The sequence below is a fragment of the Danio rerio genome, chromosome 5 (assembly GCF_049306965.1).
Source record: "Danio rerio strain Tuebingen ecotype United States chromosome 5, GRCz12tu, whole genome shotgun sequence".
NCBI classification, from domain to species: domain Eukaryota; kingdom Metazoa; phylum Chordata; class Actinopteri; order Cypriniformes; family Danionidae; genus Danio; species Danio rerio.
Genome location: NC_133180.1, coordinates 7,020,041 through 7,045,000, shown reverse-complemented (window position 1 = coordinate 7,045,000; position 24,960 = coordinate 7,020,041). Strand labels below are relative to the sequence as shown.

The 24,960-nt window shown below is 38.7% G+C and overlaps 1 protein-coding gene across 2 annotated transcripts in view; it reads left to right on the top strand.

Moving 5' to 3' along the window:
• Window positions 1-24,960, top strand: part of zgc:73226 — a 28,590-nt gene extending 3,630 nt beyond the window's left edge. Inside the window, exons 2-7 of one of the 2 annotated variants that reach the window (XR_012405798.1) lie at window positions 447-603; window positions 7,963-8,053; window positions 8,734-8,810; window positions 18,231-18,377; window positions 22,277-22,785; window positions 23,050-24,960. Coding sequence is in view for 1 of the 2 variants with exons in the window: in NM_205570.2 (NP_991133.2) it covers window positions 447-603; window positions 7,963-8,053; window positions 8,734-8,810; window positions 18,231-18,377; window positions 22,277-22,325 (521 nt within the window). In the remaining variant the exon portion in view is untranslated. Of the gene's footprint in view, window positions 1-446; window positions 604-7,962; window positions 8,054-8,733; window positions 8,811-18,230; window positions 18,378-22,276 lie in introns of both variants that reach the window. The other variant, NM_205570.2, reaches the window with a different exon arrangement.

Genomic DNA, 24,960 nt, shown 5'->3' with positions numbered 1-24,960 from the left:
CATACCTAGGGCTGCTCTGCACCAGGTGTATTATAAGGCCCAGTGAATCATTTTCTGAAGCAACTGGTTCAAAGCTTTGTAAATATTTGTTTCTCCTATCATTAATTCACCAATGACCAAATGATGTTCAACAGAGCCGTATTTTCTATAATATTTTTTTTTAAGGTCAAAATTATTAGCCCTCTTAAGCAATATTTTTCTTAACTGTCTACAGAATAAACCCCTGTTATACAATAACTTGCCTAATTATCCTAACTTTAACCTATTTACCCTAGTTAAGCTTTTAAATGTCACTTTAAGCTGAACACTAGTGTCTTGAAAAATATCTAGTCAAATATTATGTGCTGTCATCATGGCAAAAAAAAAAGAGTTATTTAAACTACTATTTTCAGAAATGTGTTAAAAAAGAGGGCTAATAATTCTGACTTCAACTGTATGTCCATCAGGCTCCTGGGTGGAGCTGGAGGGTCTGGTGGCCTCGGCGAATCAAACAGAAGGAGAATCAGGAGCTCAAGGCACCACGGCCTCCGTCCTGCAGGGGGAGCTGGAGCGTATCCTCCTTGAGGCCCAGCTGGAGTGCGAGAGGAGCGCTCAAACTGACAGGTCAGCTCTTTCTACATTTCTTTTGATAGGTTTATATTCGTTCATTCATTCATTTTCCTTCAGCTTAGTCTTAAATTCATCAGGGGTCGCCACAGCGGAATGAATCGCCAACTACTCCAGCAGGGGATTTTAGCTGCAACTCAGTACTGGGAAACACTTACACACCCTCATTCATAAACTACAGCCAATTTACTTCATCCAATTCACCTATAGCGCATGTGTTTGGACTGTGGGGGAAACCGGAGCACCCAAAGGAAACCCACGCCAACACAGGGAGAACATGCAAACTCCACACAGAAATGCCAGCCACCTTCTTGCTGTGAGGGAACAGTGCTAGCCATTGAGCCACCGTGCTGCCCACACTATCTTTTAGATATCCTTAAAACTAATCAATACTGATAACAACATTTAAACAACTTTTTAAAAAACGGTTTATTATTATTTTATTATTATTATATCTATTATTTCACAGGACCTTTAAGCTTGCATAGATATTTGCCATTTTACCTCCGTTTACTTTGCATTTAAACAAGTTTACCAGTGTTTTGGTGGCTTATTAAATGTGTGCCTACAAAACTGGGAACAAACCGATACTGTAAACATAGTTTGTGTGTATTTCAGACTTTTTATAAAGCTAAGAATAGGACATTTGTTTATTCCGAAATGCTTCATCTTTAATGCCTCCTCTAGTTTCAGATCAGGCCTCAAAAGAAGATATTTAGGCCGTACTCACACTAGGTACAGTTTCCCCGAACCGGCCCAAAGCACGCTTGTCTCCCCTCCCGTCTCCCCCGGCGGCCCGCACTCAACCCACAATCGGGCCTGGGCACGCTTGCGTCATGGATGCTGCACTGTTCAGTGAGAAGTGCGTTTTAGTTTTAAAACGGCGTTTACAAAAACGATCTGCATCCACTCTAGCGTTTTACCTATCGTCTCTGAACATATCTCCGTCCACACTACGCCACCAAAAACGTATATCACGTGACCATTCGTGCACTCTGGGCATGCGCGTTCTAGTATAAACAGAAAGCATGCGTCATGCTCGGTATTTGGTTATAGTTAATCAACAGACCCGGTTGAACATTAAACGCGATGGCAAAGAAAGCAAGAGAGGTATTTTTGTGGACAGACGGCGAGGTCGAGTTGTTACTAAACGTAACAAATGAATAACTACTGTTACAAACCCCTGATGTTAGTCTAGGGTTTTGGGGTTTGACATTTATTTAATTAAAATATATTTATATAAACAGTGAATGAGTGGAAAGACAACCAAAGTAATGCCAAAATATGTGTGTTTTTATTTACAATCCCAAAGTGAACAACAACAACGAATTAATCAAAAATAAAGAAAAAGTAAGTAAAGCAAAAATATACTATTTACAATATGTACAACACTGAAACAAATAAAGACGGGGAAAACAAGAGAGCTGGCAGAAGGGACGCGGGCAGCGCTAAAAAAAATGAAAAGAACAAAACCCAAACTAAATCTAACTTCCCAGAAGCATCTAGCTAACTAACTATGAGAAAAACAGTATAATTAACACACGAAGATCTTCCGAGTCCTAACTATCTACTCTATCTATCTATCCAAAAAGTACAAGGAGTAGCGCTCGCCCCTAACCTAGTGTACTAGACAGCAGAGTAGTCCTGAGTGTTGCGAAATGTATGTCACGTGACCTTCTTACCTGTCCGCTTCGTCCAAGCCTCGTAAACAACGATAAACTAAGAACAATGTACGAATAACGGACGGATAACGTGCACACAGAACGGGCAACAACAAAACACAGTTAGACAGGGTAATTTCTAAACGCACGCGGTAAATACAAACAAGCCACAAAACAGCGAAAGAGAAAAATGCAAGCAAGAGAGAGCGAGTAGTCTGGCGCGCGCTTTTAACACGGGTGGTCTTTTCTTATTGGATGTGACGTAAAAGTGACGTAACCGGGGAGGAACGACTGACAGCTGAATGGACCAATGAACGGAACCTGAGAATACATGAGAGCAGATACGGGAGAACAGAGCGAGAGCGAGAGAGAGAGAGAGGGAAAAAAAACACAGAGAAACAGAGCACAAAAAACACAAATACATAACACTACACAATGGCGCCTAAAACAGACAATAGTGCGAACAACACTCCCATTTCTGTGCCCATGTTGTTGATTACAGTACTGTCTTCCAGTAGAGTTAAAGCCATGTGTTATAGTCATGTGATAGAGGCTTGACGAATAAGGGAAGGACACGCAATGACACAAAAGCCCCAATTAGGAAGCGAATCTCAGCAGCCCCGCCTTCATTTTCAGATGTTTCCGTTTTTCCTCATCCACACTAAGACGGAGCAGCAGCGTTTCAGAATGATAACGGCCTCCCCAGCGTTTTTAAAACTCTCCGTTTTCAGCGCTCGAGAACTCCGGCGTAGTATGGACGGATGGGTAAACGTAGCAAAACTTATGCATTTTCAAATGAAAATGCATTAGTGTAAACGGGGCCTCACTCAGCAGCACAGTGGAGATTGCTCTAGTTATATCGTTTCAGTCATGCGGTCAAATATTTCGCCAAACAGTCCTTAGGGATGCGGTGACACGCAGTCAGATATTTCGCCGAACAGATCCGCCACTTTTGGCGCTCAAACAATCATAAAGCTCTCGTGCTGCAGGAATGAGGTCTGCTGAAGGCGCACAGCTGTCGTGCTGTGAGGAGTTTGCGTCTTTAATAAACTATGGCAGTTTGCGTTCACTGAACAGTAAGAATGATTAATAAATCCATATGAAACAGCCCCTTAAAGTTACGTCTGGCTTTCAGTTTCGGGTTTTGGCGAGTTTTGCACTCACACTACAAACGTACAAAAGCCCAAGTGAACCACGCTCAGGCCCTCCTCTTCCAACCGGGCCAGGGTCGGCCAAGTGAACCGTGCCTAAACGCGATTCAGCGCACTCACACTTCTTAAACGATCCGGGAAACGGGCCTGGGCACGGTTTGGATAGCATAGTGTGAGTAGGCCCTTAGATGCAAGCTGAAGCCAGTTACCAATGACTGCCCTATGACAGTCAACGGTTACAGGTTTCCAGCATTCTTCAAAATATTTTCTTTTGTGTTCAAATGAAGATTTTTTTTGAGCAAGTGAAGGATGAATAAATTACAGAATTTTCATTTTTGGGTGAAATATCCCTTTAAATAAGAAACATCTTACCAGGCACAGGATGTCAACATGACGTCAGTTTGGAATTGTAAATCGGGTTGATGTCAGATCTAATGGTGTAATGGAGCACATCTCGCAGTTCTGATCACACTACGGTTTTTGAGTCATGGATTGGGACCATTTTTTGAATCAGCAAAAAAGGAGACAAATGTCATTTGCTTTCCATTTATAGAAAAATATTACAACAAAACTATTGGCTCAAACAAACAGAGCTTAGACCCTGTAATTTGAATAAAATTAAAAATGAAGAAAGAAGCAGCTGGAAAAAAAGGAAAATATTCAATATTGATCTTTGCTACTGTTGCTGATAATGCTAAATATAGAAATCTAACATCTTGTACAACAGATCATATTTATTTTCAATTAACGATTCACCAATTCACGTTTAAAACTTCATTATACACTTTAAAAAGTGAAAATGTAAACAAATTACTTCGACTTGTTACAATTAAATGAATTAAGTTTGACAAACTTAATTTATGACAGTTTTCAGTAATAAATTAAATTAGTTATTTTAGGTGTAACAGGTTTTAGTAATTTATTTTAGAAAACAAGAATGGAACAGTACATACAGTACAGTACTATTATATCATTCGATATAATACTGTAAATATAATAAAAATAGTAAAAAGTACTTTTATTACAGTACAAATAATTCCCTTCCCTTGTTAATATAAAAATAATACTCTAATGTTTTGCGGCAAATACAAGTATTGCTCATTATTGATAGTGTACAATACTCATACTTGCCTTAAATAACTTACTAAAGCTTGTTACACCTTAAATAACTAACTTTATTTATTACTGAAAACTGTTATAAATTAAGTTTGTCAAACTTAATTCATTCACTTGTAACAAGTCGAAGTAATTTGTTTAAATTTTCACTTTTTACAGTGTAGTTTCATTGTAGGTGGATCGTTTTTGTAAACCTATTCAGTAACATAATTTTGATGGTTGTTTGTTATCACCCATTGGTTACACAATGTAACTGCTACAACATTCACAAGTCAAGTTGCATTAAACGGTGATTTTAATCTTCACCATAAACATCAGTGTTTATATCTGAACTATAAACTGTTCTTCCAGTACCTCTGTGTTATTGAATTGTTTGTAACTCACTGAAAAAATTTAAAACTGAATCTCTCTCAATCAAACACAGATTTGAATGCAGCGCTTTGAAGGATTAATAAACATGCAGATCACTATTATTTATCTTTCATGTTACGCAGGTTTGAATTGAGAGCACGATCTTTTAATGTTTAATTGTGCAGCTTTACACTAAATGCATTATGCAGGCAAAAACACCTAAAAACAAAACAAAACTAAAGCAGTTTCAAAAAGTGAAGTTTATTCATAAAACTAATTTCGAGAGGATCACATGCTTATGATTTATCACGGCCGGTCTCGCATTTGCTAATCACTACCTTCCAATCATATGAGCCCTAAGCTACTATAAATAGCCTCAGTTTTCAGTTCACTTTATCTTCGTTTGGAAGAAACCCCCCTCCTCCCCTATTCTCCTCCTTTACCTCTGATTGGGCGGCACGGCAGCCCAGTGGTTAGCACTGTGAGCCCCACAGCAAGAACACTGCCAGCCCTGGTTCCACAGGACCGGTGGGTGTTTCTGTGAGGAGTTTGTATGTTCTCCCCGTGTCCGCGTGGGTTTTCCCCAGGTTCTCCGGTTTCCTTGCACCATCCAAAAACATTCAACATACATAACAATCAAGCATTTGTCTAACCCCTTGTGTTCCCTTAGCTACCGCAGCAGGGGAGTTCTAAGATCCACCGAGCTCAGGCTCCCCTCTCGCTCTGCCAGTGGGAGGAAGCCCCGGGCTTAAGGAGCCCTTGAGCTCAGGGCTCTCTCCCGGGACAGCATGCCAAACAAGCTTTTATAAATCATCAGCTAAGTGTGAACTCTTGAAACGCCTTTAATTAAGAATCTAAGAAAGCATTAGGTTGGTCCCACCACAACTTCTTGTAAATAATTATCATTATATTTTACAGGAAAGCCAAAATGTGTTCATACAAGTGATTTGAATGACCGGGAGGCGATCTCTCTGCAATTGTTATGAATGTTGGATTAACCTACAAGTTAAAAAAAGGTAATAATCCGGGGATCACATGCATTACGATCCGTCGGTTGTGATCCGTACGGATCAACCGTGATCTGTCACACCCCTAGTCAGAACCCATTGTCAGGCCGACAGCAGTTTCTGATTTCAGATTTTGATCACTTTCCATCTTAACCTAAAAACAACCAAATATCAACATTTAATGATGTTGTGTGGACGTTACCGCTATGACGTCTATCAGACATTGGATTTTAGTTGCCATACCTGGCGAATAATTCGACGTCAATATTTGACGTCAATATGATGTTGGTTTAAGATGTTGGCTCTGTTGGATGGCCACTTTCCAACTAAACCTAAACCAAATATCAACATCATTTGACGTCATTATTAGACAGCAAAATAACGTTATCCTTTATGCTGGCTAGACATTTAATTTTGGTCACCTGACATCACAACCTAAATCTAACCTAATATTAACGTCTTATGATGTCGTGTACCTGCTGGGATAGCTGAGAGCTCAAATGAAATTGATCTGGTTCTAAACCTTTATGAGTTTCCTTCATTTGTGTTAAGCAAAAAAAGATATTTTGAAAATCAAAACCGGTAACCATTGACTTACCTAGTAAGAAAAACTAATACTATGGAAGTCAGTAGTTACACATTTCCAGCATTTTTCAAAATATCTTCTTTTGTGTTCAACTGAAGAAAGAAAGTCAAACAGGTTTTGAACAAGTGGAGGGTCAATAGCCAATGACACAGTTTTCATTTTAGGGTGAACTATCCCTTTAAATGAGAAAATCACAGCAGGCACAGGACTTCTGATTAACTTTGTACACCAACTTTTTGGGGACATTGCGTTTTGAGTGGAAATGAAAATCAGTTTGATGTCAGAATGTCAGTATGATGTTGGTTTTAAGATGTTGGCTCGACTTTGGATTTTAGTCACTTTCCAACACAACCTAAAATCAACCAAATATCAACGTCATTTGTTGACGTTATTGGACATCACAATAATGTTGTCCTTAGACCCTGGCTAGACGTTGGATTTTGGTCACCTGACATCACAACCTAAATCTAACCTAATATTAATGTCTTATGATGTCGTGTGCCTGCTGGGATAGCAAAGAGCTGAAATGAAATTGATCTGGTTCTAAACCTTTATGAGTTTCTTTCATTTGTTTTAAGCAAAAAAAAGATATTTTGAAAATCAAAACCGGTAACCATTGACTTACCTAGTAAGAAAAACTAATACTATGGAAGTCAATGGTTACACATTTCCAGCATTTTTCAAAATATCTTCTTTTGTGTTCAACTGAAGAAAGAAAGTCAAACAGGTTTTAAACAAGTGGAAGGTCAATAAACAATGACACAGTTTTCATTTTAGGGTGAACTATCCCTTTAAATGAGAAAATCACAGCAGGCACAGGACTTTGTACACCAACTTTTTGGGGACATTGCGTTTTGAGGGGAACTGAAAATCAGTTTGATGTCAGAATGTCAGCATGATGTTGGTTTAAGATGTTGGCTAGACTTTGGATTTTAGTCACATTCCAACACAACCTAAAATCAACCAAATATCAACGTCATTTTCTACGTCTGGTTCTAAACCTTTATGAGTTTCCTTCATTTATTGAAAACAAAATAAAATATTATAAGATGAAAACCGGTAACCATTGACTTCCATAAGAAAAACGAATACAATGGAAGTCAATGGTTACAGGTTTCCTTCTTTCTTCAACATATTCTTATGTGTCAGCTAAAGAAAGAAGCTCAAACAAGTTTGAACAAGTAAAGGGTTAATAAATACATAACAGAAGAGAGTTGTCATTTTAGGTGAGCTGTCCCTTTAAATGAGAAACTTCTGTGTGAGTGTGTAATGAGAGAAATGATAAAGCATCCTTTTCCCAGAGATGGGTTGTGGCTGGAAGGGCATCCGCTGCGTAAAAACTTGCTGGATTGGTTGGCGATTCATTCCGCTGTGGCGACCCCGGATTAATTCGACTAAGCCGACAAGAAAATGAATGAATGAATAAAGCATCCTGTCTGTGTCCATTAATTGCCTTTTATATTGATTTCCCTCTTTGATTTCAGTCCTCCACAGGTCGTGACCCCCAGAACATCTGGATCTCCTAAACCAGGCAGTGAGGGCAGCAGCAGCAGCACAGATTGTGTTACTATACAGGTATTTCTTTTTCTTCTAAAAGGATTGTTTTAATAGTGTCATGAACATTTATGGTTGCAATAATAACCGTAGCTTTATGACAGATTGAGGACGTGATTGGTTTAATAGTGTTATGTATAGGCATGAATAAAATCACATTCACGTTTATGTCATGATTGCAAATGTTTCAGGACAGACTTTTGAACACCCCTTTAAGTAAAGTGTTACCAAAGTATCTTTACCAAACACTGCTTTTTAACGGTTTAGTTAATTTATGCAAATGTATAATCAAGTATCATCAATCAAGCATAACAGACTAGAAAGCTTCTTTTGAAAGTAACTTTACCAAACACTGTTTTTTAACTGTTTTGATTAGATGTATGCAAATTTATGTTGCATCAATCAAGCATAACATGATAAAAGCTTCAAAATGACTATTGATCTCAGACCAAATTTGTATGATGAAATAAAATACGAGTCAGGCTACATTAAATACAATTTCACTTCGAAAAACTGAATAATGGTTAATTATGTCCTTTAGATAATTTTGCGTGTTTTATTTCACCATTGAAGTTCATTCTAGCACTAATTAATTAGCTCTCGATTTTAAGGACAAGCTCTTTGAATGATTATTTTTGATCCATACAGTGTAACTTCTGGCTCCTGAAGGTTGTAAATGAAGTGCTGTTTTTGTCTTTCAGTCGGATGAGAATGACCGGCGGGTGAGTGCTGAATGGGTGTGGGATTGGTCCAGTAGGCCGGAAAACCTCCCGCCAAAGTAAGAGTTACATTAACCAGATGTTTTTTTATTTATTTATTTTTTTACAGATTTTACATTGTGGTGTATGTGCTTGATAGGAAAGCATTTAGTAAATGTGACTGGACAAACAATATCCCAATTGTTTTTTAAATTTAGATTCATACAACACCTGAAAGCTAAGTAAATATGCTAGATGTATAGTTTGTTATAATAGGGCAATATTTGGTTTAGATACAACTATTTGAATATCAGAAATCTTACGATTAAATAAAATGTACATATTAAAAAATCGCTTTTCAAGTTGTCCCTTAGCAATGCATATTACTAATAAAAAAAATGTTTTGATATATTTACTAGGGGTGTAATGGATCACTGTTGATCCGTGATTCATACGGATCACAACCCACGGTTCGAAACACATGTGACTCCCGGATTAATGCATTTTTTTTTACGTGTAGATTAATACTATATTTGCAATGATTGCAAAGAGATCGCCTCTCACGTCATTCACAGCACATGTATGAAAGCATTTAGGCTTTTCTGTAAAATATAATGACGACAGTAGACGTTGTGGTGGGTTTTTTGGGATGTGGTGGGTTTCTTAGGTTATTAAAGGTGTTTTCTGTCACCACTTGTTTAGCCTGCATCAAAGCATTTAGTGTAAGCTGCACGAATAATCATTAAAAGATCAGGATCTCAACACCCACGCAACATACAGTTGAAGTCTGAATTATTAGCCCCCCTTTTGAATTGTTTTAATATTTCCCAAATGATGTTTAACAGAGTTAGGAAATTTCCACAGTATGTCTGATAATATATTTTTCTTCTGGAGAAAGTCTTATTTGTTTTATTTTGGCTAGACTGAAGGCAGTTTTTATTTTTTTAAACGATTGACCCCTTTAAGCTCTTTTCTATTTCTATTGTCTACAGAACAAACCATTGTTAAACTGCGCAATGACTTGCCTAATTGACCCTTCGCTAAGCCACACCCAAAAACCGCCATCCACCAATCGTGGCTTATCAACCGTAGCTATGCGCAGGTGCTCTGTCAAGCTTTCAATTGCAGACAGACCAAAGCTTTGTAATATGGATTGTGCAAATCTGATACTCGGTATCCTTAAAGTTTGGACAGGATGGTGGATTTTTTTTCCCTTTTCAAAACCAAAAACCCAAGAGGAGAAATGCCAGCGTGGATCAAGATGTGTGAGGGGCGCTAAAGGAGCGGAGTTAAGTTGGTTTTGTTTTGATATTCGTATTGATATTCAGTGATAGACAAACGGCAATAACTCACACACCTCTTACCCTAAACAGATCTAATCTGTGTTCCTACAAAAATACCAAGCTGGTTATGTTTTAAGCTCTTTTTCTTTTTTTCCCGCTTTATATCATGACTAATGCTCCGTTTAAGCCCATAGTACCTTAGTCATACTAATAGCGAATAGATCATGAGTTATTGATCTGGAAAATACGAATCTGGTATAACATATACTGATCTTCCTATTTCTATCTATTTCAAGCTACAGATATTTGAAATTACAAATCAACAGAACAAAACCGAGATATGATCCAAACTGAGCACTTGCGATCAATATACTTTACCAGCAGCTGTTTTTCATTAACTTATAAAGAGCACACAGATATACTGACAGTAATGGGTAACTTACTGTACTTTGTTATGGGACAATGATGCTAATATTCAGCACAAATCAATCAGTTTCCCCTTTCTGGCTGTTCTTTTAATGAATGAATTATGTAGAAGCTTTGTCCATGCGTGTTTCCTCGTTGGTTAGTAAGGCTATATTTCATTGCACAACAATAGTCTATCAGGCTTTTTGGCTAAAAATAGAGAAATCACTGTTTAACTTGTTATTAATAGATTTTTTTTAAAATTTCACCTCTCCCGCTGAGCATGAGCTAAGCTGTTAAATGGTCAGCGTATGAGGCGGCTAGGCTAAGCTAGCTTCAATTTTGAATTATTCTCTAATCGGTTTTCTATTATGTTGTGAATATACCCCTGTACTGCATACTGCACTCCTTTTTTTGTCTGGCTTTCTCGGATATCTCACCTGTTTGCCAAAAATGACATTATATCCCTGGGAATGTCTGACACCGGCGCACACACATTGTAAAAGCCATGCCAGGCACGAAAGCTTACAGTAACTAAGGAGGGCGGGGCTTAGCGAAGGGTCAATTACCCTAACCTGCCTAATTAACCAAATTTACCTAGTTGATCTTTAAATGTAACTTTAAGCTGTATAGAAGTGTCATGAAAAATATCTAGTCAAATATTATGTACTGTCATCATGGCAGTAAAAAAAAGATAAAATAAATTAGTAATTTGAAATGAGTTATTAAAACTGTTATGTTTAGAAATGTGTTGAAAAAATCTGCTCTCCGTTAAACAGAAATTAGTGAACAATATAAACAGGGGGGCTAATAATTCTGACTTCAACTGTAAATGATAAAGGATTATGATTTGCATATTTATTCATTAATCATTCGAACCGCTGCATTCAAATCTGTGTTTGAAAAACACAGAAACCAAGAAAGAGATTCAGTCTTTAGTCTTTTGAGTTAGTTATGAAGTGACAAACAGTCAAATAACACAAGAGTGCTGGGATAAGAGTTTATAGTTTAGATAAAACCACTGATGTGTATGATACAGATTAAAATCACCTCCATGTGCTCAAAAATGAAACCTGTAGGCTGCAATTACAATATTTAACCTAAAGGTGGCGTCAACCAGCCATCAAAAATATGCCACTGAATAATTCTCCAAAAATTATCCATCTAGAAATGAAACATGAAATTGAGTAAATAACTGCATCATTTATTGAAAATGAGACTAAAATAAATATGGGTTTTAAAAATTATAATGTTAGATTTAGCGTTTTTAGCAACAGTAGTAGTAGCAGGGAATTTTTCACAGTATTGAATATTTTACAATTTATTTTTTTAAATGATTATTCCTTCGTTTTATTTTATTAAACCAAAAGTTTCTTGCAGTGCTGTTTTCAGTGTTGCCAGATTGGTCGGTTTCCCACCCAAGTAGGCGGTTTTGAATTTGTTTTTCAGACTAAAAAATGACATAGGTGGGTAGTGAAAATTTGGTTTGGCAGCAGCTTGCCCGCCAGCCCTGGTCTTCACTTTTAAACCTGTTATGATCTCCCAAAGAGATGCCACAGCCCCTGTTCTTCACATACACACGCTTACAACAGTTGTGGTCTGCTAATGAGACACACACACACACAAAGAAACCATAATGTGATCCGTACCGTGCGGTTTGTGATCCAATAATATTTACCGAAGTAAATCTTTAAAAATCAGTATTTTGGATTCATAGGATGTGTTTCTGGTCCCCTTTAAAATGATGATAAATTAAGTACCAAACAGCATAATCGAATCAAATCTAATAAAGAAGTGTTTACATATACTCGCATATGTCCTTTTAAAACAACAGAGCACTTCACAGATTGTTGCAGTGTTTGAGTGTTTTTGACCTCTGTTAGCCACACAAACAGCTCTGCTTAAATCTCACTGAGGATCATTTAGTCAACACACAAAAATAGCTTGAGCGCCACACCATGAGTCAGCCAATCTGAGCCTTTAACAGTTGGATGAGTTTGCTCTCTGGAGGAGAAACGTCTTTATGCACCTATCCTTCATTACAGCTAAAGCCTTACCAAACTCTCTGAACTGCAGCATTTAATGAAGTGGGATTGCAGGTTTTAGCAACAGAGACTGATATCGTGATGCTATTAAAAGCAAAAACCTTTGAGGAAGCACTAAAAACTTCACTTGGTCAGTGTCAGTTTTCATGACTGTGCATAAAGTAGAAGTCAGAATTATTAGGCCTCTTGAGTTTTGCAGTTATTCGCTTCATTTGCCCAACAAATTTGCATCATTTGCGCGTCAAATTCGCTGCACAATAAATGTGGATTGACGTCATGGACGGGGCTTCTGTCTGCCCGGTGACTTAAGCCTTATTGCTAAATGGTTAAAATCGATTTTATTGAGAGAGTTTATGTACTTTAGGAAGGCTGAAAAACAACGTAGATTAGTTCGGATTGTGTAAGAGTCCACTAGATCCTAATTTCAGAGATGCGCCCAGCTCTGTGAGTTCATCAACTACTCCAGAAACAGTACCTGGATGATGGAGGCTTTCAGCGGTGCTTCATAATTGAGCCAAACCCAGTTTGATGAGCTGTTGTCCGATGTTGATAGGAGGATTTCCCCTCAGGACACCAACAACAGGCACTGTGCCATAACCATGCCGCTATAAAAACAAGCTCCTGATTGGTTAATGCGGCGCAAAGGTCAGCTAAAGTTAAAATTTTTTAACTTGAGCGAACCGCATGATTTAGCTTGTCAAACGTGCAAAACGCTCAATTCGTGGCACCTCATTCGCTCGAATTACGTCACTCACACCTCTCATGCATCATTCACACCACTTCATTCGCTTAATGCGTCACTCACGCTACTCACGCATCATTCACGCCGCCTCATTCGCTCGAATCGTATCAGTCACGCCACTCGTGTCATTCACGCCACCTCATTTGTCATATGAACTCATATGAGTCACTCCGCTGCTCATCCATTTGCACTGGCTGCCAGTTGCTGCTCGCATCAAATTCAAAGCTCTGATGTTTGCTTACAAAGCGACCTCTGGCCTTGCTCCTTCTTATCTGCTCTCACTTCTGCAGATTTATGCGCCCTCCAGAAACCTGCGTTCTGTGAATGAACGTCACCTCGTGGTTCCATCCCAAAGAGGGAAGAAATCACTTTCCCGACCTCTTGCATTCAATCTGCCCAGCTGGTGGAATAAACTCCCTAAATGCATCAGAACAGCAGAGTCACTCGCTGTCTTCAAGAAACGACTAAAAACTCAACTATTTAGTTTCCACTTCACTTCCTAATCTGCAATTGCCTCTCTGAATATACCACTAACTGTACTCAAAAAAAAAAAAAAAATAAATCTTACATTACTAATGCTTTGCTTCTTAGACTTTACACACCTGAAACTTTCCTACAGCACTTTTTCATTGTTGCTCTTATAGTTGTGTAAATTGCTTCCTTGTCCTCATTTGTAAGTCGCTTTGGATAAAAGCATCTGCTAAATGACTAAATGTAAATGTAAATGTCATTCGCTCGAATGGCGTCACTCACGCCACTCATGCGTCATTCTCGCCAACTCATTCGCTTGAATCGCGTCACTCACACTACTCTTGCGTCATTCTCGCCACCTCATTCGCTTTCAGCGGTGCTTCCGACTTGAGCTGTGCCAAGTTTGATGAGCTGTTGTCCGATGTCGGCAGGAGGATTTCCCCTCAGGACACCAACAACAGGCGTCATAATCACGCCTCTATAAGAGCAAGCTCCTGATTGGTTAATGCGGCGCAAAGGTCAGCTAAAGTTCAAGTTTTCGAACTCGAGCGAATCACATGATAAAGCATGTCAAACGTGCAAAACTCTCAATTGGTGGCACCTCATTCGCTCAAAATGCGTCACTCAACGCCACTCAAGCGTCATTCACGCAACCTCATTTGCTCGAATCGCATCACTCATACGTTACTTCACTCGTGCATCAAATTCGCTTCACAGTAGATGTGGATTCGCGTCATGGATGGGGCTTCTGTGTGCTCGGTGACTGTAGTTTCGTTGTTAAATGGCTAAAATGGATTTTATTGAGAGAGTAGCTGTGGTTTATGTGCTTTAGGAAGGCTGAAAAACAGCGTAGATTCGTTTAGAGTTGTGTCTGAGTCCACTAGATCCTAATTTCAGAGGTGCTCCCAGCTCTGTGAGTTCATCAACTACTCCAGAAACTGTACCTGGATGATGGAAGCTTTTAGCAGTGCTTCCGACTTGAGCCGAGCCCAGTTTGATGAGCTGTTGTCCTGGTGTCGGCTGGAGGATTTTCCCTCGGGACACCAACAAAATAATCATGCCCCTACAAGAGCAAGCTCCTGATTGGTTAACATGAGCAAATCAAGTGATTCGCGCATTAAGTGAAAAATGTTCAATTTGTGCCGCCTCATTCGCGTGAAACGTGCCCCAGGATATCTATTCATGTCTTACTCAAAGTATTTCAAAGTGTTTCCTCATCCTGATGAATAAAGAGACTAAGCTGAAGGACAATGAATGGATGAAAAAATATGCATGCAATATTCATTCATTCCATCATTTTCCTTTGACTTAGTCCCTTTATCAATCAGGGGTCGCCACATCGGAATGAACCCCCAACTTATCTAGCAGACGTTTTACACAGCAGCTGCCCTTCCAGCCGCAACCCAGCTCTGGGAAACACCCATACACTCTCGCATTCACATCCACACTCATACACTATGGCCAATTTAGCTTATTCAAGTCACCTATAGACCATTTCAATGTGGTCATGTCATTGGCCCATGAACATTTCTGTTGTTATCAAACTCTTTCATTACTGTAACATGAGGCATTTCAATCCTAATTTATTGTTAAAACAGCTATCATAACGTTATTTATAAATAAGTGACTCTTTTTAGATTAGAAATACATTTGTTTTTGTTTACATCCCTCAAAATGGTGTATAGCACATGTCTTTGTACTCGTGGGGGAACTGGAGCACCCGGAGAAAACCCACTGCAACATGCAAACTCCACACCGAAACGCTTACTGACCCAGCCGGGGCTCGAACCAGTGACCTTTGTCCTGTGAGGCGACAGTGCTAACCACTGAGCCATCGTGTCGCCACATGCAATATAATTATAATGAAAATATGTAAACAAAAATAGGAGCTAATTAAAAATATTAGTGAAAACATTAGTGTCATCTATTTCAGTGATTTTGGAAGATAAAACCAAACAAAACACTGATTTCTACCTTCCTACTTTTGCTTGTGTTTGAGGTCCAGTGTGATTAGAAACAAGCATTATATGACAGGATTGGCAAGATTTACACTGAGATTAAAATCCTTAATCTGTTTCGGAGAACTTTAGCTTAAAACACCTTTCAGATTCACGTGGTGCATGCTTGTTCGACTCAACTGCATGGCTTCATTTTGGTTTCATAAGCATCTTATTTATAGTACCTGAAAATCTGAGACAATAAAAATTAGTGTAAGAAAATAGACATTTGTGTTTACCACAATAAAATAATGTTTTACACAAATAAATAATCAATTAATCTGTCCAGTCATTCATTCATTTTTGTAAAAATCTAATTCTAAAAAAAAATCTTATCATCGTTCAACTTGGCATATATACGCTTACCGGCCACTTTATTAGGTACACCTGTCCAACTGCTCATTAACACAAATTTTAATCAGCCAATCACATGGCAGCAACTCAATACATTTAGGCATGTAGACATGGTCAAGACGATCTGCTGCAGGTCAAAGCGAGCATCAGAATGGGGATGGTTGTTAGTGCCAGACGGGCTGGTCTGAGTATTTCTGAAACTGCTGATCTACTACTATCAACCGTCTCTAGGATCTACAGAGAATGGTCTGAAAAAGAGAAAATATCCAGTGAGTGGCAGTTCTGTGGGCGCAAATGCCTTGCTGATGCCAGAGGTCAGAGGAGAATGGCCAGACTGGTTCCAGTTGATAGAAAGGCAGCAGTAACTCAAATAAGCACTCCTTACAACCGAGGTTTGCAGAAGAGCATCTCTGAACACACAACACGTCCAACCTTGAGGCGGATGGGCTACTGCAACAGAAGACCACACCTGGTGCCACTCCTGTCAGCTAAGAAAAGGAAACTTGGAAAATTTGGAAATTTGGAAATTGGAAAAACGTTGCCTGGTCTGATGAGTCTTAATTTCTGCTGGCACGTTCGGATGGTAGGTTTCAAAATTTGGCATCAACAACATGAAAGCAGGGATCCATCCTGACTTGTATCAACTGTTCAGGCTGATGGTGGTGGTGTAATGGTGTGGGGGATATTTTCTTGGCACACTTTGGACCCATTAATACCTTGTCAACGCCACAGCCTACCTGAGTATTGTTGCTGACCATGTCCATTCCTTTATGACCACAGTGTACCCATCTTCTGATGGCTACTTCCACAGGATAACACACCATGTCATAAAGTGTGAATCATCTCAGACTGGTATGCCCAACATGACAATGACTTCATTGTACTCAAATGGCCTCCACAGTCACCAGATCTCAATCCAATAGAGCACCTTTGGGATGTGGTGGAACGGGAGATTCACATCATGGATGTGCAGCTAGCAAATCTGCAGCAGCTGCTTGATGCTAATTTAGTGATTACTAAATATCCTTACATTTAAAATGAATAAAAATCACTTAATAAATGGTTAAAGCCCAGTGGTTTGAGGCATAGTGTAAAAAAAAAAGATGATAAATTCTAACATAAAAACCCATTTTAAAATATTTTTAAAAATGTAAAAAAATGTAAAAAAAAAAATTGTTAAACATTTAACATTCAAAATAAAACTGGGCGATGCAATGGCACAGTAGGTAGTGCTGTCCCCTCACAGCAAGAAGGTCGCTGGTTCGAGCCTCTGCTGGGTCAGTTGCTATTTCTGTGTGGAATTTGCATATTCTCCCTGCGTTAGCGTGGATCTCTCCGGGTGCTCCAGTTTCCTCCACAGTCCAAAGACATGCGGTACAGGTGAATTGGGTGAGCTAAATTGTCCGTAGAGTATGAGTATGAATGAGCGTGTGTGGAAGTTTCCCAGAGATGGGTTGCGGCTGGAAGGGCATTCGCTGCGTAAAAATGTGCTGGAAAAGTTGCCGGTTCATTTCGCTGTGGCGACCCCGTATTAATAAAGGGACTAAGCCGAAAAAATTAATGAATGAATGAAAATATAACAGACAATATTTTTTTGGGGCTATATAAATAATTGCTACATTGTATGACATTTTAATGGATGTCATGGTAGATCATGGTAAATTTCATAAAAGCTTGTGCATTATTGTGTTTGGAAAAAAAGGTGTCAGGGTGGTGCAGTGGGTAGCACGATCTCTTCACAGCTAGAAGATCGCTGGTTCGAGTCTCGGCTGGCTCAGTTGGCATTTCTGTGTGGAGTTTGCATGTTCTCCCCGTATTGGTATGGGTTTCCTCTGGGTGCTCCGCTTTCCCCCATCGTCCAAACACATGCGCTAAAGGTGAATTGGATAAACTAAATTGACTGTAAAGTATGAGTGTGTGTGAATGTGAGTGTATGGGCGTTTCCCAGTACTGGATTGCAACTGGAAGGGCATCCACTGCATAAAACTAGCTGGAATAGTTAACAGGTCATTGCGCTGTGGCGACCTTTGAAATAGAGACTATGCCGAAGGAAAATTAATGAATGAATGAATGGATATACATAATGTGACATAAAAATCACACACTGACACAAGAAATTGAATACACCCTGTTTTCCACCCATACATGGATATTGTGATTCTGATGATTGACTTTGGTTATCTGTTTATTTTCATCTCTGCAGGGAGTTTGTGTTTCATCACCCGAAGCAGTCGGGCTCTCTGAGCGTGAGGAAGACTGAAGTGATGAAGAGGGGTTTGTTCTCCTCAGACGTGCTGCTCATCCTCCTGCCGTCTCTGCTGGCTTCACATGCACTCACACTGGGACTAGGGTGAGCACATGTTTTTTTTTTTTAAATATTTCCCAAATTATGTTTAACAGAGCAAGGGATTTTTCACAGAGTGTCTGATAATATTTTTTTTTCTAGAGAAAGTCTTATTTGTTTTGTTTCAGTTAGAAAAAAAAAATTAAGGGTCAATGTTATTATGTTGTTATATATTATTAGTCAGTTTAAGCAATATATTTGCTTTGATAGTCTACAGAACAAACCATTGTTACACAATGGCTTGCCTAATTAACCTAGTTAGGCCTTTAAATGTCACTTTAAGCTGTATAGAAGTGTCTTGAAAAATATCTAGTCAAATAATATATACTGTCATCATGGCAAAGATAAAATAAATCAATTATTACAAATGAGTTATCAAAACTATTATGTTTAGAAATGTGTTGAAAAAATTTTTCTCTTTGTTACACAGAAATTATGTTTAAAAAAAAGTATACAGGAGGACTTATAATTCTGACTTCAACTGTATGGAATTATTAGTCCTCCTGAGTTTTCATATCTTTATGAAAGGGGTGGGAGGGGGGTGGTGGTAGCCAAGAAGGTTTAATGCTGCGTTCACACCAGACGTGGAACGCGCGTCAAGCGCGAGTGATTTACATGTTAAGTCAATGGAAACGTGCGAATAGACATCCTGCGGCGCGATACGCGCGAATGACGAAAGTTCGAAAATCTGAACTTTAGCGGACATTCGCACCGTGTTAACCAATCAGGAGCTTGCTCTAGTGGGGCCGTGATTGTGACGTATCAGCTTTTGTTGGTATTCCAGGGGAAATCCTCTGGGCTGGGCTCAGTCAGAAGCCCCGTTGAAAGCCTCCGTCAGCCAGGTTAAGTTTCTGGAGGAGTTTATGAGCTCACAGAGCTGGATGCACCTCTGAAAAGTATGTAGTGGACTCAGACACGACCCGAAACGTATCGACGCTGTTTTTCAGCCTTTATAAAGCACATAAACACTGTTATTTTTTTCATAAAATCCATGTTAACCATTTAGCTACGAAGCTAAAGTCAGAAGGCCTGCCCATCACGCGAATCCGTGTCTGTTCTGAATCGGATTTGACGCACGAATAAAGCGGGTAACCTCAAATGTTCACGCGGCTATTTACGCGCGAATAGCACGATTTGTCTGCAAATCAATACATCAGTAACAACTGAAAAATGTTTATGCTTAGTCTCTGTTAAATATTGTCTAGAGCTGTATAAATACAATTTTCACCTTCCAATTTCATCAGAGCTACAGTGCATCTGGAAAGTATTCATAGCGCTTCACTTTTTCCACAGTTTTTATGTTAAAGCCTTATTCCAAAAATTGGTTAAATTTATTTATTTCCTCAACATTCTACACACAACACCCAATAATGACAATGTTGAAAAAAGATTTTTAGAAATTGTTGCAAATTTATTAAAAAAAAAAAACCCTGAAAAATCACACGTACATCAGTATTGACAGCCTTTGTCGTGAAGCTCTAAATTGAGCTCAGGTACATTCTGTTTCCACTGATCATTCTTGAGATGTTTCAGCAGCTTAATTGGAGTTCACCTGTGGTCACCAGTTGATTGGACATGATTTGAAAAGGCATACACCTGTTTATATAAGGGCCCAGGGTTGACAGTGCATGTCAAAGCACAAACCAAGCATGAAGACAAAGGAATTGCCTGTAGATCTCCGAGACAGGATTGTCTCGAGGCACGAGGCTGGGGAAGGTTACAGAAAAACTTCTGCTGCTCTGAAGTGCCAATGAGCACAGCGGCCTTCATCATCTGTAAGTGGAAGATGTTTGGAACCACCAGCTGTCCGGCCATCTAAGCTGAGTGATCAGGGAGAATGGCTTTAGTCCGGGAAGTGATCAATAACCCGATGGTCACGCTGTTTGAGCTCCAGCGTTCTTCTGTGGAGAGAGAAGAACCTTACAGAAGGACAACCATCTGTGCAGCAATCCACCAATCAGGCTTGTAAAGTAGAGTGGCCAGATGGAAGCCACTCCCCACCTGGAATTTGCCAAAGGACATCTAAAGGACTCTTAGACCATGAGAAACAAAATTCTCTGGTCAGATGAGACTAAAATAGAACTTTTTGGAATGAATGCCAGGCGTTACGTGTGGGAAAAACCAGGCACTGCTCATTGCCAGCATCATGCTGTGGGGATGTTTTTCAGCAGCAGGAACTGGAAGACTAGTCAGGATAGAGGGAGAGATGAATGCAGCAGAGACATCCTGAATAAAAACCTGTGCCAGAGTGCACCTGACCTCAGACTGGGGCGACGGTTCATCTTTCAGCAGAACAATGACCCAAACCACACCGCCAAAATATCAATAGAGTGGAAGATGTTTGGAACCACCAGGACTCTTCCTAGAGCTGGCCAGCCATCTAAGCTAAGTAATCGGGGAAGAAGGGCCTTAGTCAGGGAGGTGATCAATGACCCGATGGTCACTCTGTCTGAGCTCCAGTGTTGTTCTGTGGAGAGAGGAGAACCTTACAGAAGGACAACCATCTGTGCAGCAATCCACCAATCAGGTCTGTATGGTAGAGACAGGAGCCACTCCCAGCCTGGAATTTGCCAAAAGACATCTCTCAGAATATAAGAAACTAAATTCTCTGGTCTGATGGGACTAAATTGAACTCTTTGGAGTGAATGCCAGGCGTTACGTTTGGAGAAAGCCAGACACAGCTCATCACCAGGCTAATACCATCCCTACAGTGAAGCATGGTGGCGGCAGCATCATGCTGTAGGGATGCTTTTCCAGGAACTGGAAGACTAGTCAGGATAGAGGGAAAGATGACTGCAGCAATGTACACAGACATCCTGAATAAAAACCTGCTTCAGAGTGCTCTTGACCTCAGACTGGGGCGACGGTTCATCTTCCAGCAGGACAGGGACCCAAAGCACACCGCCAAAATATCAATGGAATGGCTCCACAACCACTAGAATATCCTGGCCCAGCCAGAGCCCAGATCCAAATCCTATTAAACATCTCTGGAGAGATCTGAAAAGGGCTGCACACCATCGCTTCACGTACAACCGTATAGAGCTTGAAAGGTACTGCAAAGAGGAAGGGGCAAAAATTCCCAAAGACAGGTGTGCCAGGCTTGTGGCATCATATTCAAAAAGACTTGAGGCTGTAATTGCTGCCAAAGGTGCATCAACAAAGTATTGAGCAAAGGCCGTGAATACTGATGTACATGAGATTTTTTAGCTTTTTTATTTTCAATAAGTTTGCAACAATTTCAAAAACTCTTTTTTCACATTGTCATTATGGGGTATAGTGTGGAGAATGTTGAGGAAATATATGAATTTAATCTATTTAGGAATAAAAGTGAAGCACTATGAATCTTTTCCGGATGCACTGTATAGACAGTTGAAGAATTATTAGCCTTCCTGTACATTTTTTTCGCTGGTTTCTATTAAAAGAAAAAATAAATAAATAAATCAACGCATTTCTAAACATAATAGTTTTAATAACTATTTCTAATAATTGATTTCTTTTATCTTTGTCATGGTGACAGTAAATAATATTTGACTAGATCTTCTTTAAGACACTTCTATACAGCTTAAAGTGACATTTAAAGGCTTAACTAGGTTAATTAGGCAGGTTAGGGTAATTAGGCAAGTGATTGTATAACGATGGTTTGTTCTGTAGACAATTGAAAACAAGTATTGCTTAAGGGGACTAATAATATTTACCTTAAATGGTTTTAAAATAATTAAAAACTACTTTTATTCTTGCTGAAATAAAACAAATAAGACTTTCTCCAGAAGAAACAAAATTGTTGAAAATACTGTGAAACAATTCTTGCTCTGTTAAACATCATTTGGGAAATATTTGAAAAAGAAAAAAGCATTCATTAATTAATCTTGTTCTGTCTGTTCCTTTTTGTTCTCTTTCTTTCTCAGAATCTACATAGGAAAACGACTTGCGTCCTCATCCACCAGCACACTGTGACATGTGACACTTTGCAGCTCACTGATTGGCTGAGGATGCTGCCACTGATGCTGTTAGCCAATTATGGCTCATGTTCCTCCTCCTGTGATGGACAGCAGCCTCGTCTGAAATCGTCTGTTTTTTGTCTTGTTTTACAACCAAACAAGTTTGTCTTTTTCTCTTTCCATGTATGTTTAAAGGGGTCAAATTGTTCTAAATACTTTCAGAAAAATGTCTGGTGTTCTTTGATAATGTCACATTTCCGAATGCCATGCATACATACTCAAATCTTTGTTTAGAAATGGAGCGCTGATTGAAACTAAACAACATCTGTGAACTATCACAGCAAAAGTAAATATTAAATGTAAAATGTATATATTTGAATTGCATAAAACATTTTCATACACTGTTTATTGTTAAACTCAATGTGTTTACACTGGTTGGTGTTAAACTTAATGGGCTTTATTTTAACAATTTAAGCGCAAATTCTAAAGCGCAAAAGCATTAAGAGCGTATACGAATCCGCTTTTCTAATTTGAACACGGAAAAATACGGTCTGCACACTTACGCATGGCACAGGGTTGTGCTTATTCTCTTAATGAGTTCTGGGTGTGTTTTGAGAATAACGTACATTAAACCAATTAGACACTCATCCCCTATTCCCTTTAAGAGTCAGTTGCGTCATGCTATGGCATTTTTGCTGAACGCTTCACTTGCGAGAAAACAGTTAAACAGACATCTGCAGCGCGAGGATAAAGAACGAGCCTCCTCCATTCAGCCTCTTTACTTTCTCTTTACTCCTTTACTTTCATGGAGTAAGAAAACAGTGGAAACTCACTGTTCTGAAGACATCCATTAGCCTACATATTTAATTTTGTTTGTTAAGCGCAAAGATTTGTTTCAAAACTATTCCTAAATTCAGTTCTTATTTCCAACATACGAATAAACGTACAATAATAATGAAGTGTGGTCGAACAACTGAATTAATATCCAAACACGCATCCTGTTCTTATGCCCCATATGGTGATGCAGACGTCTCCAAAACCCGGCAGGAGGACAAATCTAAGCTTGTTTTCATTAAAACAAATATAAATATGCATATGTTAGATAATACTGCTCATAATAATAATATTATACAAATGCAAACTGTTATCAATAAACTGAAAAAAGCCCCCCGAGATGAAGGGTAGTGGTTTTTATATTCATGTTGAAAATAATCATTTTTATCTAATTTTAATCCTTTAATTTTTTTTTTCATATGTAAAGTTATTTGTGTATTGCTGTACACCCTGTGTGTATTAAGCAATTTGTACGGATTTTTGACCGCATAATGAAGGTGCAACTAATGCGCTCTGCTCTGGATTTTAGACCACCTTTTAGTTGGTCTATTTCAGATCCTCAAAATAGCAACGCGCCAACAATGCTTAACACACCTCCTTTTTAGACTAGCACACCCATGAGTGCACAAAGTGGTGCAAATAGAATTGCTATTTAAACAACGTGATGCAAAATGTGAAAATTAGTTGCACTGGTCTGAAAATAGCAACAAATCGCGCCATACATGCCATGCCTTATTGCGCTGGGTGTATGATAGGGCCCAATGTGTTTACACTGGTTGGTGTTAAAGATAGTGTTGCTTGTTTTACATTTATTAAACTAATATTTTTCCAGTCTAAAAAGAAAAATATGGCTACGTTTGTGTAAAAAAAAAAAAAAAATGACAGTATTTTCAAAATGCCTTTATTCAAATTTAAGTTAATCAGTGTTGATTTATTAGTTAATAAATACGTAAATTCCTAATAATAATATTAATAATATTATTATTATTAATAATAATAATAATAAAAAGTGTTCAGTCAAAAAGTGTACGTCTAAAAATTATGGCTAAGACATGCTAAAATGAAACAATAGCTAAAATGTGTGAGACTGAAACATTGGCTTTATTGATTGTTTTTTAATGTCATACAGTATTGCTGTACATAAATGACACTGTTATCAAATATGCACCTAATAACCTTGCTTAACAGTTTAAAACCAAATGGATATGCAATTCAAATAGATACAATTTAAATAAATACCTAAATATCTCCAATATAAAACTCAATTGTATGATTTTGCATGACTGACCACATTTAAATATGATTTCCTCAAAAATTCAGATCTAAAGAGTCAGTCAAAAGCATTAACGCGGAATAAATGAGTATTAATTTTAATTAGGGAAAACGTAAAAACACAATAAATGACCCCTTTAACATCCTCTGTGTCTTTTTAACATGAACATGTCCCTCTGTTTTGTTTTGTAGTTCGCTCTTTTGATTTTGTCCACGTGTTACAGGTCTAATACATAATAATGGGATCACAGAAACAGTAATGCGCTGAAATATTGCTGACAGAATGTATGAGATGAGGTAAAAATGCTGAGGGTGAAGCACAAAATGTATTATTTTACATTGAAATCTAAAGAATTCAGTTTGAGTGGGAGTTTGTGTTTTTTGGGGCACAAATAAATGATATATGTTGTTTCTCAGTATCCCGTTTGGGATTTAGACCCCATTTCATGTTGTAATGTGACGGTGACTGGAGTTCATCACGTTATCTGGACAGATTAATCTTGTTTGTAACAACTCGACCACAATAAATGTCACTCTTAACGATT